Source organism: Anser cygnoides, chromosome 26 (genome assembly GCF_040182565.1).
Source record: "Anser cygnoides isolate HZ-2024a breed goose chromosome 26, Taihu_goose_T2T_genome, whole genome shotgun sequence".
Classification (NCBI taxonomy): Eukaryota; Metazoa; Chordata; class Aves; order Anseriformes; family Anatidae; genus Anser; species Anser cygnoides.
Window position 1 is genome coordinate 6,119,637 of NC_089898.1, and position 16,464 is coordinate 6,136,100.

General features: G+C 48.4%; 3 protein-coding genes across 5 annotated transcripts in view; 2 read left to right on the top strand and 1 right to left on the bottom strand.

Moving 5' to 3' along the window:
• Nucleotides 1-3,286, top strand: part of SLC4A5 (solute carrier family 4 member 5) — a 30,558-nt gene extending 27,272 nt beyond the window's left edge. For 2 of the 3 annotated variants that reach the window (XM_048055068.2, XM_048055069.2), the window contains one exon: nucleotides 383-3,286. In XM_048055068.2, the coding sequence (XP_047911025.2) occupies nucleotides 383-548 (166 nt within the window). In that variant the 3' untranslated portion in view covers nucleotides 549-3,286. The remainder of the gene's footprint in view (nucleotides 1-382) is intronic. The other variant, XM_013199245.3, reaches the window with a different exon arrangement.
• A 104-nt stretch (nucleotides 3,287-3,390) lies between these two features.
• On the bottom strand, nucleotides 3,391-10,796 carry MTHFD2 (methylenetetrahydrofolate dehydrogenase (NADP+ dependent) 2, methenyltetrahydrofolate cyclohydrolase). The gene is made up of 8 exons (XM_048055065.2): nucleotides 10,639-10,796; nucleotides 8,609-8,793; nucleotides 7,615-7,737; nucleotides 6,978-7,130; nucleotides 6,791-6,898; nucleotides 6,317-6,409; nucleotides 5,177-5,302; nucleotides 3,391-4,343 (listed from the first exon to the last, which is right to left on the bottom strand). The coding sequence occupies exons 1-8, from the start codon at nucleotides 10,725-10,727 to the stop codon at nucleotides 4,204-4,206; spliced, it is 1,017 nt and encodes a 338-aa protein (XP_047911022.1). The 5' UTR covers nucleotides 10,728-10,796; the 3' UTR covers nucleotides 3,391-4,203.
• MOB1A (MOB kinase activator 1A) lies at nucleotides 10,779-16,397 on the top strand. The gene is made up of 6 exons (XM_048055066.2): nucleotides 10,779-10,919; nucleotides 12,303-12,469; nucleotides 13,302-13,395; nucleotides 14,566-14,699; nucleotides 14,825-14,988; nucleotides 15,587-16,397. The coding sequence occupies exons 1-6, from the start codon at nucleotides 10,906-10,908 to the stop codon at nucleotides 15,662-15,664; spliced, it is 651 nt and encodes a 216-aa protein (XP_047911023.1). The 5' UTR covers nucleotides 10,779-10,905; the 3' UTR covers nucleotides 15,665-16,397.
• Nucleotides 16,398-16,464: the final 67 nt, after the last annotated feature.

The window sequence follows — 16,464 nt, forward strand, 5'->3', positions numbered from 1 at the left end:
GGAACCAAGGGAACAGGATGGAGCTGCAGCGGGGAGGTTCAGGCTGGAAATTAGGTAAAGGTTCTTCACTGAGAGGGTGGTCGGGCACTGGAACTGGCTCCCCAGGGAAGTGGTCACTCCTGCCAGAGTTCAGGAAGTGTTTGGACAACTGTCTCAGAAATGTGGTTGGATTTTATGTGGTCCTCTGTGGAACCAGAAGTTGGACTTGATGGTCCTTGTGGGTCCCTTCCAACTCGAGATATTCTATGATTTGATAATTTTTTTAATGACTTTTTTTCATGGCAGTAGCAGCATCTGGAGCCCTTTGCTGGGGTTTCTGGGGCATTAATCAGGTACCCATGCCAAATGCTTACCTCCCTATGTCCCCCCTCTTCCTCTGCAGTATTACGCTTCACCTGAAGATTTCGTGTCCATCGTCTCCAGCATTTAACTACTCACGAAACCCGATTTGCGCTGTGCCCCAGGTGAAGATAGAGATGGAATCAGACTACGAGGACACCGACACCGAAAAGCCACCTCGGGACATGGGCAGTGAGACCACACTATAGTTCCATGCAGTGCTTCCTCTAATTTTTATATATATATATTTATATATTCATATATATATATATAAAACTAATTGGACATATTTTTCTATGTGACCCTGAGGAGATGGTGGCCCCAGAGGCCCATTGCTTCAGTAGCGTTTAGTGTAATGCTGTTGAATTTCCTCCCTTTCTGCTGGGCGAATGCATCACTGCTGGTAGCAGAATGCACTGGTGGCAGAATAGCCCCCCACTGCTGGGGCTAAAAATGTGGAGTTGGTGTATTTGGCCTTCACTTGCCCGTTCTAGGGGTTTTAGCAGTTCTATGCTGCTGGAATGGAGAAGTCAAAGGCAGTCAGGGCCATGGATGTCAGGGAACAGCTGGCTGCATGCGTGGCCTATGGAGCAGGGGACTGTGCTGGGGTAAACCTTTCAAGGGGGATTTTGGGGTGGGGAGGAGGTTTGCACGCCTGAGAAGGAAGTGGGAGCATGCATCCCAGCTCCCCCTGCCCTGAAATCGCAGCGCAACTCCTGCCAAATCTGGCTTGGCAAAGGGGGTAGTGCATTTCCTATGGGGAGCCTCAGGCTTTGAGTTTGCAGGATGCAAACAAAAGCAGTCTGACCCCTTGCAGTGGGAGTCCCCTCTTGCAGCACAGCCATGCTGCAGCATCCCAGCAACCCAATCAGGGTCTCTCTGCTGCAGCAGGTGGGATTCTCCTGCCCCAGGGGGACTCAGCTGTGCTCACCCCAGCATAGATGTATAAGAAGGTGAGGGGGATGCATTGCAGGCTAGTGAGGGTTGCAAAGAGGCACTGGCAGGAGGAGCGAAGGCTCTGGACCAGGAGACCTTGAGGCCAAAGGCCATTGCTTCTTGCAAGTAACAACAGGCAGGCTGTGAGCACCTGAGAGCAACAGCAGAGCAGGGAACAGGGCATGATTTCTGCTGGCTGTCAGGCACTACTGCTGCAGGCAGCGGGTCATGGTTTCTGCAGGGAATTCAACACAGTTTCCGTTAGGTAAGCATGGCCTTATCCATCCACACATCCACAGCCCTAGCAAAGTGCAGCTTTCCCAGAACCAGTCTAGGACCCCCAGTGCTGTTCAGAAACCTAGGCTGATAACAGGGCTGGAGCAATAGCTGCATCCAACCAGAAGCCAGCTGAACTGGAGTATTATCTCACCTTGTTTTTGCCATGGGCACACTGAAGGAGCCCATCCAGCCCCTGCACAAGGGACTTTGCACCCCCTTGAGCTCCTCAATTGTAATTATACTCAGGTGGTTTAACAGCAAGCAGCTTGAAGCACTGATGGGAGAACAAGCACATCCCTCACCACGTATCCCCACACACTTTGCACTTGCTTCCCCACCAGGGAGCAGGTCAGGACCCACCTCAGGCACCAGGCAGTTTGGCTTGCCCAGCTCTCACTTTCTTCCAGCAATGCTGAGGCATCGATGAGGCTTTCAAATGGCTTTCCTTCCCAGCATGCCTGCAGGCTATGATTTAGAAAGACTAGTCTTGTTTGTTGACTTTCTCTCCGGTAGATGGATGTTTCTCGCAGTTTTAAGGTAGCAAAAAGCTCCCCCTCATCTCCCAAGCAGAAACAGCCTACCTGGTATTTATAGAAATTCTGTGCTAAGGCCAGCCACAGAGGGGTTTCTGGGGCACTGGTTAAATATTGCAACTGATCTGAACCTTTATGCAGGACAGAGCCCAGTTCTTTGTAAATAGTCACCTCAAACGAAGACATGAATGCAGTTTTCTGTTTATAGTATTTTTCTGGTTCAAGTATACCTTATGAAGAACCATGGTGAGATTAATAAAACAGTATTACTCCAGTGACTACTTAAGCAAGCGCCACTTAGCTTGACGTTAACACTAAGAACTATTTCAGCTTGGATGCATTGTCTATACTTTTTAGTGTTTTGTACCAATCTCACGTGTGCTAGCTAAAGCATGGTACAGATAGGCCTTTGATTGCAATCACTCCAGATAGTAAATTTGCTTTAACCAGTACATCAGCACCTACTACACAGCACCCCTACCAGAGTCCACAAAGCCTTTCCACATGTTTCATAGAGCACAACTGAAGCCTAAGCTCAGATCCCTCTAGAACACTGCTTGTTTCAGCTAAATTTCTCCTTTTTGCAAGTCTTACAAATGGTTTATATTTTTTGCATATGGAAATACCGGATTGTCACAGATTTGCCACCCGTTACCGCACTTCTTTAGCCATTTTGTATTTATCAGTGATACAATCCAATAAATCTCATTTAAATTATTCTCTGCTCTTAGTGTATTTCTGATGCAATCTCAGTCATTGAACCTTCCCTCTCCAGGTGTTCCTTGTTTAGCATTGTTATAAGCAGTAATTGCTCTCCCCTGGAGGGGAATGGGGGAAATGTGTGGTTTGCAATGACTTAACAGGTGGCTCTAGCATGGCAACAGACCTTCAGCTTCACAAAAAAGTTTCCCAGCACCCAGAAAGGTAGGATCAGTCTTACCAAGGATATGTGGCCAGATGCTGAAGAGGAAGTCTAGACCCACCTCACTGCCCCAGAACAATACTACACTCAAGATTTTCCAAAGTAAGGTTAGAGCTTGCAAGCAAAAAGCAGAGGACTGTATGTTTACACTGTCACTATGAACATCAGCAACAGCTGATGGATTTGTTTACAACTAGAGTCTAAAAGCTGAATAGTTTCTGTTCAGGCATGAACAAAATTAATTATGGATGTAGCACTTATGCCTTGGTCCAACTCAGAAAGTCACGGAGAAAGCCAGACCCAGCCCTGCTCTGAGGGAACAAGGGAAACTCACTGTAAAGTGTTTTCATTTGTCAGAGAAGTACAAAACTTGCTAAGAAGTAATTCTAGGAAACAAGTGGGGTTCCCCCCTTCCGTACTTTATTCAGAGTTAGCCTGGATTATTCACCAAGCACTGGAATCCTTTCACACTATAGTCCAGGAAGCTTACTGCGGGCCCAGTACAGTCACCAACAGCGCTCCCCCCCCCCCCCACCCCCCCAATTTTCTTTGGTTAGAGAAAAAGGGTTTAAAAAAGTCACCATCCAAATAGCAAAAAAAAAAAAAGCTTAGCTGCACACTCAATATGTTACAAGAGATCTACCACTGTCTATGGCCCCAGCCAAGCTGAAAACAGATGTGGCTTTTTCAAGTAGATGGTTCTATAGAAGAGCTCAACTCAAACTACATGTCTAGCATTGAGTAAAATACTTCAGAGCAGGTCAAATGCAAGCAGTCTGGGCATTTGTGAGAACAGAAGCACAGAAGTCATTAAGTCTGCACTGTGAAGCCCCACTCCATTTCCTCCAGGATTGCTAATATTGCACCAAGCTCCCTGGAGAACTGCACACCCAACATCCCAACTGCTGCTCTGTCCCTGCAAGAACAGTGTAAGCTGCAGGGCTGACTTCTTAGAAGAGTGTTAGCTCAAAAAGCAGCTCTGCTAAATGTTACATGCTGAATGAAGAGGCCAGGAGTGTAGATGCTTATGCCTTGGTATAAGCAATGCACATATGCTTCAGCTTCAAATAAATATCTATGACCTCAGAATAGGAAATACCACTTCTGTACAATAAATAAAAATATTGCATTTTCTATCGGCCTGTCTGGGAGTCATTTTGGAATGTTGTTTTCAGTGCTAAAAACAGTCCTATGTTAAACAGTTAAGGCTTCCAGTGATTTGGGTTTCAACAGCTTCTTGGCAGCAATGATGGTGTTCTTCATCAGCATGGCAACTGTCATGGGCCCAACTCCTCCAGGGACTGGAGTGATGTAACTAGCTTTCTTCTTCACCCCTGCAGAATGGGGAGGAATTACAGTTTAGCATAAAGGTCAAGAGCAGTAAGACATACTAGTCAGCCAGCTTGGTAAGAAGCCATAATCAATCTAATATTGTTGAAATTCCTCCAAGACTGCCAGCTAAGGAATATTAGTCTCACGTTAGTTATCCCATCCCTCCCCTCTCTTCCTCATTATCCAAGGCAACATAAAGCACACCATAGCCTGACCATCTCCACTATTAATCAAACTTACCTTCTAGCCTAGGCTGGGGAAAAAAAGAAAGGTCTAATAGCTAGATTTATGCAACAGAAATCAAATCTGAAACCAGATATGGATGGGCCTGATGCACGCTCTTGCAAAGCTCTCCAATAAAGTAATAGTCTGAGTATTTGCCCTCTCTTCCAAAAGGACTTTCCAGTACCTTTTGCAAGGTATATGGAGATGGAGATGTGGAGCTCATCAGAACAGCCTGCCTGGGCACTGTTGCAGCTAAGTGGTGAGCAAGGCCAGTAAATAGCAAGCCAAAAGGTAAGTTCCATGTGTTTTCATAAGACAAAATTTAAAAGCAGGAGCATGGACTATAAATTTGAGTAGAGACAAAGCAGAACAACAGGTCCAGGATGAATCTCTTCTACATTGCAATATACAGTGTTCCTATGCCATATTACAGGAAAGCTCTTCCCTTGTACACTGAATGCACAAGCAAGAGAGCTTCAGGATGGGTCAGCATCTGCTCCACTACATGAACCAGGACTTTCTCACCCCTTCTCAGCATGCTAAGAAGTTTAATGATGAGTTTAAGCATAAGTTTAATGCTCAAAGTACCAGATGCCATAGTCTTTTATACCTTCAAAATCCACATCCCCAACCAGCCTTGATTTGGCAGTGATGGGATCCTGCACTCTAGTTATCCCCACATCAATAACTGCAGCTCCTTCTTTGATCATATCAGCTGTGATCAGGTTGGGAATGCCTGTAAGAGAACAGAACCACATGCTTATAGTGGTGCTAAACAGTCCCTTCTTCCCCCTCACCCTCATCTTCACACCATCCAGCCCCATAAGTTTTGACCCACCCAGGCCTTCCTGCCTCACAAATACAAATCTAGCCACAGTTGCAAAATCCAGTGCCACTCCTTGAGAGGTTCATCTCACCCAGAAATCAAGGATTTGTTTACTTATAGTCTCAGTATAAAGAACTAGAATCCATCCCCGAGAAAAAAGTCTGGCAAACAACCTGGAACACCCCTTTCAGGGTGGGGCGTTTGTCTGGTTCTACCACATACTGCATCAGCTGAGGAACTCATCCTACCTTCCACTTAGACTTAACTCTTTCATGTGACTCTCTCTCTGGTTTACTGACCACCTTTGACTATGAACACGCCTTCCTTTCTGCCAGCAGCATTTCTGCTTTTATGCAACACTACCTTCAAACACCAGTTCGAATCCTTCCAGTACCTTATGTCTCTTCATACCCAATTTCTAACCCACATTTCTCTCCTCTCCCACAAGCTTACAGCAAGCTTCAGCTGCCAAGCATCAACACCCCAAATCAACTTTTCTGTTGATGAGCTACCCCCATGCCAAGGGGATAGCTCAAGACCCCACCTTCAACCTGGAGAAGAGTACATCTACTTGTAGCTGTTCTTTAGGTCTGATCAAGTGCTTGCTGGCACACCAAGCCCTCCTGCCAGATGTTATTTTGCATTTCGAAGGGCCACAAACAGCTCTGCTAGACTCTCCTAGGCTTAATCACAGGATATACTGGCTGGCTCAAACAGCCAGCCCTTGCCTACAGCAGCTGCCAGCAGCCATAAGAATACCAGATTATCCCTGTGCTGCCAGAGATGCCTCAGATAGGGAGGCCCTGGAACATATCATACCAACAGAACTGTCTCCTGCAAGGAAAGATTCCCATCAGAAACACCACACAAGCTGCAGTGCAGCATCCTCTGTGCATCTCACCTGTACTGAGAGTTCAGTCTTACCTGCTGCTGCTACCACAATGTCAGCACGGATTGTGTGTTGCTTCAGCTGCTCCTTTGGAGTGTAGCGGTGTGATATTGTTACTGTGGCATCACCTGCAAAAGGGGTTACACAAAGCCTTTTACTGGTAAGTGTACCTAAACCTGTCAACTTCTAACTCTTCACCTTCAAGGACACCTGTGAAGGTAGCAGAAATACAGGAGCCTGAGGACAAACCACTGGGAGTAGCCTATAAAGTCAGAGGGAGAGATCTTGCATGGAAAAGGACAAGGACTAACTGAAGAAGGCTCTGAAGTGTTACAAGGCTGCCCATGTGCAGAGTTAACTCCCCAGCCTCAACCACAGCCCATGTGATGTCACGGTCCCTGAGGCAGGCCTAGGACCTGCTTAAAAGCCTAACAAGGACTGTGGTACAGGCAAAGGGCTTTTTCCCACAACTGCCTGGTGCACAGGCTCCAAGACCAGCAAGCTCCTACCTCCTGGGCGCTCATGCCTGCCATCTGTGTGCAGCAACATGGCTATGGGCATTCCCACATTCTTTGACCGGCCAGCCACCACCACGTTCTTCCCCAGTGTTGGGATGCCTGCAGTAGACATGAGAGTCTTAAGACAAATACAAGCTGGAGTTGTGCCATACAGCAGCCAAATACTGCAGCAGCTTACCAGTTCTCTTAATGATCTCCCACACACCCCATGGGGTAGCTGGCAGCATGGAATACTGGTCAAGGCACATGCGCCCCACATTTATTACATGAAAGCCATCAACATCTTTGTCTGGAGTCACAGCATTGCAAATCTTTCGCTCATCAATGTGTTCTGGAAAAGATAAAAGCTTTAGCACTGGGGATCAAACAAAAAAAAGAAGCATTTTGCAGTCAATGAGAGGCCTGGCTCACTGCACTAGCCCCTCAACCCCTTCAAAGTCCGTAAGCTTGAAGTTATTCAAAGCCTCCAGTGAGCTCAAGGCTAAGAGCTCCCAGCAGAAGGGGACTGGAACCACTTGGGAACTACAGTGTCGCTAATGCAGAGGGTATTTTTAGACTGCCTCAGTGTCACAACCAAATTTAAGCTCCTGGCTCAGGAAACTGATACTCCTCACACAAGAATAGATTTCCATGACCCCCATCAACTCAACTCATACAGGCAGCAGTATGATGAAGTAGTGAGATCAATTTCTTTAAGCTACATCAGCGTGCCACTTTTCATGCGGCAAGAGAACTCCTGAGCTATACCTCCTTCTGGCACAAACTCTTAGAAAGATTTATATAAAAATGAAACAGACTGATATCTAGCTACTCACCGGGTAAAGGAAGCTGCACTAACAGGCCATCCACATTGGCATCATTATTTAGTTTGCCGATCAAATCCAGTAGTTCTTCCTCAGTAATAGAAGCTGGCTTGAGAATCGTCTCACTGCTGATTCCTGTGCAGTCATTGAGAGTGCTGAGTTAGACAACAGCATGTACAACAGTGGGAAGCAACTGCTGATTTAAGCTGTCTAGTTTCATTTCTGCACAAAATCCAATATGGATACACCAAGGATTGCATGCTTCATACAACAATGAACACTTTCCAGGTTGTAGACCTTCACAAGTCTTGCAAGTTATGATTAAGGACCATTAGTCTGTGCAGTCATTCCTGGGAAAGTCTGCTGAAACCAGAGGCCCTCCAAGTGCATGGAGGGCTTGGAGAAACTAAATGGAAATGTGTTATGATGAACATGCAACTGCACCTCCTGCAGACCCTCTTCACCACAGAAGGGCATGTTAGCCTAAAATGTCAGTTCCAAAGAAGGCTTCAGCAGCACAGACCCCAGTAAGAAATTAAACCACTGTGTGCCCTGGACCACCTTCAGCACATTTCCCCAGAAGGCCACTCAGGAAATCTTTGGCTGAACACCAAGTAGGACCTTGGCTTGCAAGACTCTGCTGAATGTGATTGCAGCTTGGATAGTTAGTTTAAAAAGGCAAATCAAAGCCTTGCCAGTGTTTTACACAGGCCTGCAAAGACTGCAAATCCAAACTGCAGAGCTTGATGTTGCCCTAGAGGATTCAAGTGGCATAACACATTCAAACTATGCCTATTAACTACATCCCAGCACTACTATGAACACAGCCAAAGCACTCACAGCAAGTTCTGCCATAAGCCTGGACAGCAATGCAGCTGAGGTGAAAAGCAGCCAGGTGGATGCATCCTAAGATCTTCCACAGTTTCCAGCATAGAGGACTCCCCCCAGCCAACAAAACAGGAAGCAGTCACTTTGCTCCAGTTTCAGAGCAGAGTGCAAGACTTACCAACATCAGCGGCTGCTTTGGTTTTGTTCAATACATAAGAGTGACTTGCAGGATTTTCACCAACTAGAACAACGCTGAGGTGAGGTCTCTTGTTTCCAGCTGCTACCCACTGTTCAACCTCATGACGGGCTTCCTGTCTGATCTGTCGGGCCAGCTTCCTTCCAGAAATCACAACTGCATCATCTCTGCAGTGGAAAAAGTGTTACCAAAACAGTCAGCATTGTTACGAACATCAAATCCAAGCTTTGTGCAACATTAGCACAAGAAACAGGTGCTAACCACAAAGCAGGACAGAACTGTCTCTTTCATCTGAGCTGAGTACAAGCCTTTATTACAAACCTTTTTTTTTCCCCCCTGCAAATTGTGTTAAGCAGCATATTTCAGTCTTAAGTTTCCAGCTCTGCTGCCCAAAGCTACCATTAACAAGCAAAACTACTGGAGGGACAGTTTGTTTTTTTTGTGAAGCCTAAGAAACTATACACTCTGCTTCTCTGTAAAGCTAGAAGTCCACATGTATTGTTCATATTTTAGCTTGAAGCATGAGCTATATGACCAGCCTCACCTTTTGAAAAGTCAGCCACCCTTCCCTTTAAAAGGCATGACAGCTTCACTACAAATGACTTACATGAGGCAGAACTTGTTCCACTGAAGTGGAATTTCCACTACAAAAGATACCAAGCAATTCTGGCATGTCTGACAAGCAAAGAATGGTGCCACACTGCTGCACTGAGTGCAGTTCTTGGAGAGCCCAGTCACCCGTAGATTTCTCAGGAATACCGCCAGTCTACCTAGCATGCACCTGGCACGTGTCCTCCCCTGCTCAACTAATTGCTGCCACCACTTCAGTCAACTCTAGGTTGTGAGAGCTGGGCTGGATACTCAATTCCAGCCCCTTCAGAAGACTGCAGTGCTTAGCTGGAGTTGAGGGGATATTTGTCCACTTGAACCATGTCAGAACAGGTCCTCACGTACTTCTCGGGTCTAAATTGGTAAGAAGAATATAGAGTCTCTGTCAAATGCATTCCAGGCAATTGGATACCCTGCAGCATATAGAAAGGCTGGCACGGATTACAGCTAACAAGGCCACAGCTGCCAGCCCCAATCAGCACAGGCTGTGCACACTGCTCACATTTGTTTTTTTTTTCTTTCAGGTTATGGCTATCACTCACATTAGAATGCGACTCTCACTCACTAGTCCCTCTGTGAGGGATTAACCTGCCCAAGATTCACTTTTAGACTTCGCTGGAACCCCCTCCTGCAAGGCCTCGCGATGTGCTCTTCACTCGCGTACCCAAATATTTACCCAAGTACTCGGCTCCTCCGTCAGGCCCCTCACACGGCGCAGAGGGAGCTGCTCCCCAGTGTCACTGCACAGGCATCGCCCACAGCCAGGACCTGCCCATTTCAGAGGCAACCAGCAAGCAAAACGCACCACCACCAGCTTGCCACGGAAATCCAGGAGACAGCCACCCCTTAGAAGAGAGCCTGATGGCTTTCACCCTCCCATGTCACACATCCCAACAGGAACAAGGCTGCAGCTCCCTTCTCAAGAACCGAGCAGCCCCAGCTACCTGACGTGCACACCTCCTCCCACCCGAGTCCCACGAGCCCGGCGCTGCTTCCTGAGGGGTCTCCGTGCTCCAGGCACGGCTGCAGCAAAGGGGAGCCCCCAGCGGAGCTGCTCCAGGCCCGGAGCAACGCGGAGCAGGGGCATAGCAAAGCCTCACATCCCCACCGGGGATGGCGTGCAGCGCTCCCTTCTTTCCTAGGCTAGGACCCGTGCAAGCACGGGGCTCTCTTGGTACGTTAACCACTCGGCACCTCACCCCAACAGCCAGCACCCCAGCCGAACCTCTCGGACAGGCGCCGAGCCCCCAGCCCCCCCCGGGGGCAGAACCGCCGCCGCAGACCCTCCACGCAAGGCGGCAGCGGGATTTCATCAGCCTGCAGCGCCCGGCACGGCCGCTGGGGACTCGCCTCACTCACCCCCGGCAGCGCCCACGCCGCGGCCCCCCGCGGCCGGGCCCTACCTGTGCGCGCTGAGGTGCAGGCGGCGGCCGCAGGGGGGCCGCAGCGCGACCCGGCCGAGGGCACGGAGCGGGCACAGCGCCGTGGCCATGGCGGCGGCGGCACCTGAGGAGAGGCGCCGCAGCTCCCCCGCCCGCCCCCTTTATAGCGCGCCGAGGGCCCGCCCCCGCTCGAGGCCGCGACCCGGGCTGGGTCTCGCGAGAGCTTGAGGGGCACGGCCGCGGCGGGAGCGGCGCCGAGCGGCCTGAGGGGAAGCGGCGCCGCTCGCCATGAGCTTCCTCTTGTGAGTGCCCGGCCGCGGGGGGCTCCGAGGAGGAGCCGCGGGGCGGGTCGTGAGGGGAGGCGGGGAGCTGGCACGGGAAGGCTGCTGGAGGCAGGGTGGGCGGCGGGGGCTCGTGAGGGGCCGGGGGAGGCTGCGGGGTGGGGGAGTGCAGCGGTGGTTGCGGGGGGGGAGCCTCGGGGGGGAGATGGCTTTCGGACTTGTGGCTCTCTTCGGTGCGAAGAAGTATCGGTAACCAGCTCTAGGGGCGGGCTGCGGCATACCCGTGTGATGTGAATGCAAGGAAAGATTTTAGCTCTTAAAGCCTGGGAAGCGTGGCAGAAGGGTCGGTGGCAGGCTGTGGTGCGGGGAGGGGCTGGGTGCCTTCTTTCTGGGGTCGGTGGTGTGCGAGGTCTGTGTTTGGGGGCTCTCTGTCTGCGGTCAGCAATGTGCTGGGCCTGCGTATTCCGCCTGTGGTGTAACAGGAGGCAGTGGCTTGGCTGAAGAGTGAGCTGGGTTGAAGGGTCTCTTATTTCCGCTCAGCACGTCGCACGGAAGCAGTGTGTGAAGACCTCAGGCCGTGCAGTAATGCTGCACCAGGAAGCTGGTGTGAAGCGTGCGCAAGCCAAGCACGTCTGGTTGTGTACGACTAGGGGAGGCAGCGGACCAGCGATGAAGTATATGTACCCTCCTCGATGCTTCGGCTTGCGCCACCCTAAATCAGAAGCAGAGTTGGCAAAAGCTGAGAGCAGGACACTGTGGGCTCTGCACACTCTGAAAGTTAAATGTTGTGGTTCAGAGGCATTGAAATTCCTTCAGCTCTTGGCAGTATTGGCTTTTGTGCGTGGGCTTAAAGCCAGTACTGAGTTCAGTGACCTGTGTCCCTCTGAGCACCCTGCAGAGAGCAGCTTTGGCATTGTTGTAGGGGCGTGGAGTTGTGCAGCGGCACAGCTGTTGTAGAACACAACAAGAGACAATTGCAACTGCTATGGTAATTTGTGTTTTAGGGCTGGAGTCTGTTAAATTGCTATTTTGAGCAGATTGTTTCTACAGTGTGTCTGAGTGTCTTGTCATTGCCCTGTCAGACTTGACCCAGTCAGCTGGTGGTTTTGTTTCCTGGTTTGTGGGCCACTCTGAATGCAACTGTCGCTGTTCAGTCTTTAGGCCTTTGCACCAAGTGTTTATTGCGATGTGAAAAAGGGAAGTGTGCACACGGCTGTCGGAAACACTTTGGCCTGAGCATATGATACATTCACCCTGGTAGGGGGATGGGAGGGGTAAACGGCTGGTGTTACCACAGCTAAAAGTGCCAAATGGCAAGGAGTAATTCAGCTGTAGCAGGAGGGAAATATTTCTTAGAAGAGATTGCAGCTGACAGATTAACTAGAAATGTTTCTCTTTTGTCAGTGGGAGTCGATCTTCGAAAACATTCAAACCCAAGAAGAATATTCCTGAAGGCTCCCATCAGTATGAACTCCTGAAACATGCAGAAGCCACCCTGGGGAGTGGTAACCTTAGGCAAGCAGTTATGCTGCCAGAGGGAGAGGACCTTAATGAGTGGATCGCAGTTAACAGTAAGTCCTATGAAAAAGCAATCCATCCATGTGTGGAGGTGGAGTGGGAAGAATATGAATCTCTGGATTTCATCCTTAAAAGAAAAGAAAACAAATAAACAAACAAAATAATAATAAAAAAAAAATCCCAAATGAAGTTCACATCCTGGCCAGGTTCTGTTTAACTAGGTAGGGATAAAAGGAAAGTAAGTCAAGAGTCAAAGGGCTGTTGTGCTCTGGAAGCAAGCAAAAAGCAAGAAACAAATCCATGCTATTGTGGTTTTGGGGTGCATTTTCTTCAAGTTCCAACTTGTAAAGATGATTAGGTTTGTGAAAGGTTATTTTTAGAATTAGGAGTAAGCCTTGATTTTGGAATGATAAAACCAGTAGTTAGTGCTGTTGGCTGCAAAAACTGTGACAGTAAACAGCTTGGGTAAAAAATGGAACTATATTCTTCAACCATATTTTCCAGGTTTGTGTTGGTAACTTAGGAGTTGTATTTTCTTTCTTAAAAAGGTGGCTGGGAACTAAAGCAGTTATTTCAAAGTTACAGGAAGTTAGGAGGTTATGTACAGCTTCGTGCTGTACAAATAAGTCAGGGGCAGTAGCCAGAAGATTTAAAAAAAAAAAAAAAAAAAGGATCAAAGCTGACTGAGATATTCATGTTCCTAGATGGTCAAAGGGTCTTGAAGTCAGCCACATGATGGTGTGTGTGTTTTTGTGGAGAGCTTTGCAGTATGTTCACCCCTGTGATGGTGATCCTCAGAGGCAATGTCAGCTGAATGGAAGCAAATTGGTGCTGCAGTCTGCTTTGTTTGCATTTTGGATAAATTTGATACTTTTTCCTTTACAGCAGTGGATTTCTTCAACCAAATCAATATGCTCTATGGGACCATCACAGAGTTTTGCACAGAGGCCAGCTGTCCAGTCATGTCTGCTGGACCAAGGTAAGAAGTTTTATGGCAGCCTGCAGCTGCAATTTATGTGTTGGGGAAGTGGATGGATGTTCAGGTCACTCAAGCGTGTCGAGAAAAGCTAAAAAGGAATGAGATGTGTCTGGGTGGTGTTGGGGCACAGCATCATGCTCCTGTAGAGTCACTCACCTGCATGCGAAGCCATGTGGTCCATTATGGAAGCCGCTTGGTATCAGCAGCAGATTTGTTTTAAGGAAAATAAGAGATCTAACTTTGAAGTGGCAGATCTTTCTGTTCGAGTCATCTCTTAATCTGTTGTCTCAGAGCAAGCGCTCCAAGAGGTCATTGCTTGTTTTTTTCTGAGTGAAAGTGACTGAAGAAGATTGAAAGGTTGAAGAAGAGTATACATGATGGTTCTGAACTTAAGTACTTTGTTGAGTTGAAGCAACAGCAGCGTATCTTGTTGGTAAGGTTGGTTGAGGCTTGTTATTTGGGACAGCAGCATGGAGTCTGGCTGTTGAGCAGTATTTGTAGGGTGCTGTGTAAAGTCCTGCCCTGCTTTTCTAACCAGAATTATCTAGATTGCAAGTTCCTGTTTCTATATTTGGGGATGTTTCCTGTAACGACTTCCTGTTTAAAGTGCAGTGTTCATTTTCACTTAGTGGTGGTTGAGACATGATAATTGAAACGTTTTTTTCCCCACTGTCCAATTTTGCAAAAGATCTCTGAGAAAGGAGAGTTCCATGCTACGTAGTGTTCTGACAGAAATCTGCCCCACGTCTGAGGAGCTGTGGATTTATAAGCACGTATCAGTTTGAGATGGTGGCTTTTAAAAGCTTTGGGCTGACATGTGGCCTCAGGATGGGGTCTTGGCTGTCTCGTGCTGGTGGGCATCTCCCCAAGGGAGTGCTGAATTCTCCATTGATGTCTGAAAACTATATGATTCTATATGTAGTAACTCAGGCACTGGGGTTTGGCCCCATCACATGCCCCATTTAAAGGAATGCTGATGTTGGAAGAGGTTGATTCCCAGTTGAACATCAGTTGTGAGGGTCGCTGCACAAAGTGCTTCTTTTGCAGAGCACACCTTACCAAGATAAGGAGGAAGCTGCAGTGCCTTGTTGCCAGAGTAGCCACAATGCAATGAAAATGTATTTCTTTCACTCGTATAGCAAAGAATATTTTTTTTCGGTCTCCCAACAGATACGAGTACCATTGGGCAGACGGCACCAACATAAAGAAGCCGATTAAGTGCTCAGCTCCAAAGTACATTGATTACTTGATGACATGGGTTCAGGACCAGCTGGATGACGAAACCCTCTTCCCTTCAAAGATTGGTAATTGCAACTGTTGCATGATGCAACGGTGCCTTGTATATAGGACTGAGCCACAGTGCCACCGGAAGGTCTCTTTTTGCTTCTTACCAAACTGAAACTTATCCCTGCATATTGGTGGTTTTCAGGCGTCCCTTTTCCCAAGAACTTCATGTCGGTGGCCAAGACCATCCTGAAACGGCTATTCCGCGTGTATGCCCACATTTACCACCAGCACTTTGATTCTGTCATGCGGCTGCAGGAGGAGGCCCACCTCAACACCTCCTTCAAGCACTTTATCTTCTTTGTGCAGGTGAGTTACAGAACAGCTGGTCACCTGCCTCCACCAGGGTTTCTTGTTCCCTGATTGCTTTTAAAGGGAGTTGGATTTTAAGAGCCTACTTGCTCTTTGAAGGTCTACAACAGTGTTGTGATGGAACACAGCTCAGCTCTCACCCTCTTTACCATGTGAGCCATACAGCAGCGCCATCTGGGGTTTGTTTTGATTTTTGTGCAAGATGGCTATAAAGGCTTCCATTTCCCTTTCTAATTTTAAGCTCAAAAAAGGGACCGGACTTCAAAGAGAACTTGGGGTTTTGTAGCTCAGTAACTGACTCTGAGGTAGCAGCAGCACCTTTTTCACGTTGCCCATTTTTTAACAGCCTGTAACTGCGGGTGACTCATTGTGCTGAGCAGCCTCAGCAATGCAACATGGTTTGCCAAAAACGCTTGAATCTCTCCGCAGAGAAATGGGAGAGATGGCTGCAGTAATGTCTGCATGGGAATTTATGCCAGCACGCATTTATGCAGCTGGTTCCCAGGGCATGTGTGCTGGCTGCACCTGGAGCCCTGTGTTTTCTAGTGGCTCTTTCAGCAGTGTGTTTAGTTCTTGTGATGCTTTTTCCTGCCAGGAATTTAACTTGATCGACAGGCGGGAGTTGGCTCCACTGCAGGAACTGATTGAGAAGCTGGGCTCCAAAGACAGATAAACTTCCCCCAGGAGAACCCATTCAGCTTCTGGTTGTGGCTGTTCCTTTCTGCTTTGTACACCAGCCGTTCTCCCTTTCACCTTCAGCAGTGCAAGCCTCGAGAAGCTGGATGATGTGCTGGCTGGCATCGCCTCACTCAGTCTTGCAGGCCTTTGGCAAAACAGTGCTTGTACTGCACAGTGGCAGCCTGCATTGTTTTATAACTGGTGGCTGAGCTGTGGTGACTAGCGCTACTTCGTACGTTTTTTTCTAAGCTATGTACTCAAGTCTGGCAAGAATTGCAGTCTGGGACTCTAACACAGAGCTTGTAGCAGGTTGCTTTGTTTCCCACAGGCATGGGTGAAGTTCCAGAGTGCCACACTGCTGTTTTCAGTGCTGGAGCAGTTTCACTCTGGATCCCATGGATACAGAACCTGGCCTACAAGCAGCCAGCCTGGGGCTGTATCCAGCACGTGCTTCCCTTGGGGAAGAGCAGCAGTGGAACAGCTTATTTTTGGAAGTGCTTTTTTTGGATTTAGATGCACTTTGGCCAAGAGCCTTAAGCTCCCCTCATGGCAGCATTGGGGGGAGGAGGAAAAAAGTGCCTGTCAAGGGGAGCCTGTCCCCTTGCTGTGCAGAGCAGCTTTTCTGTCCCCAGCTGGGGGGGGGGGAACAACACAACACAGAGGGAATGGCAGGGACCATGTGTGGCAAGGCAATAAAGTTTCTTCTTCCTGCTCTCTTTTTTAATGGATGTCTTGTCCTTGTACCTTCTTGCTCTATGCACTGGTGTCCTCACAGCCCCCCCCAGGTGTTCCAGT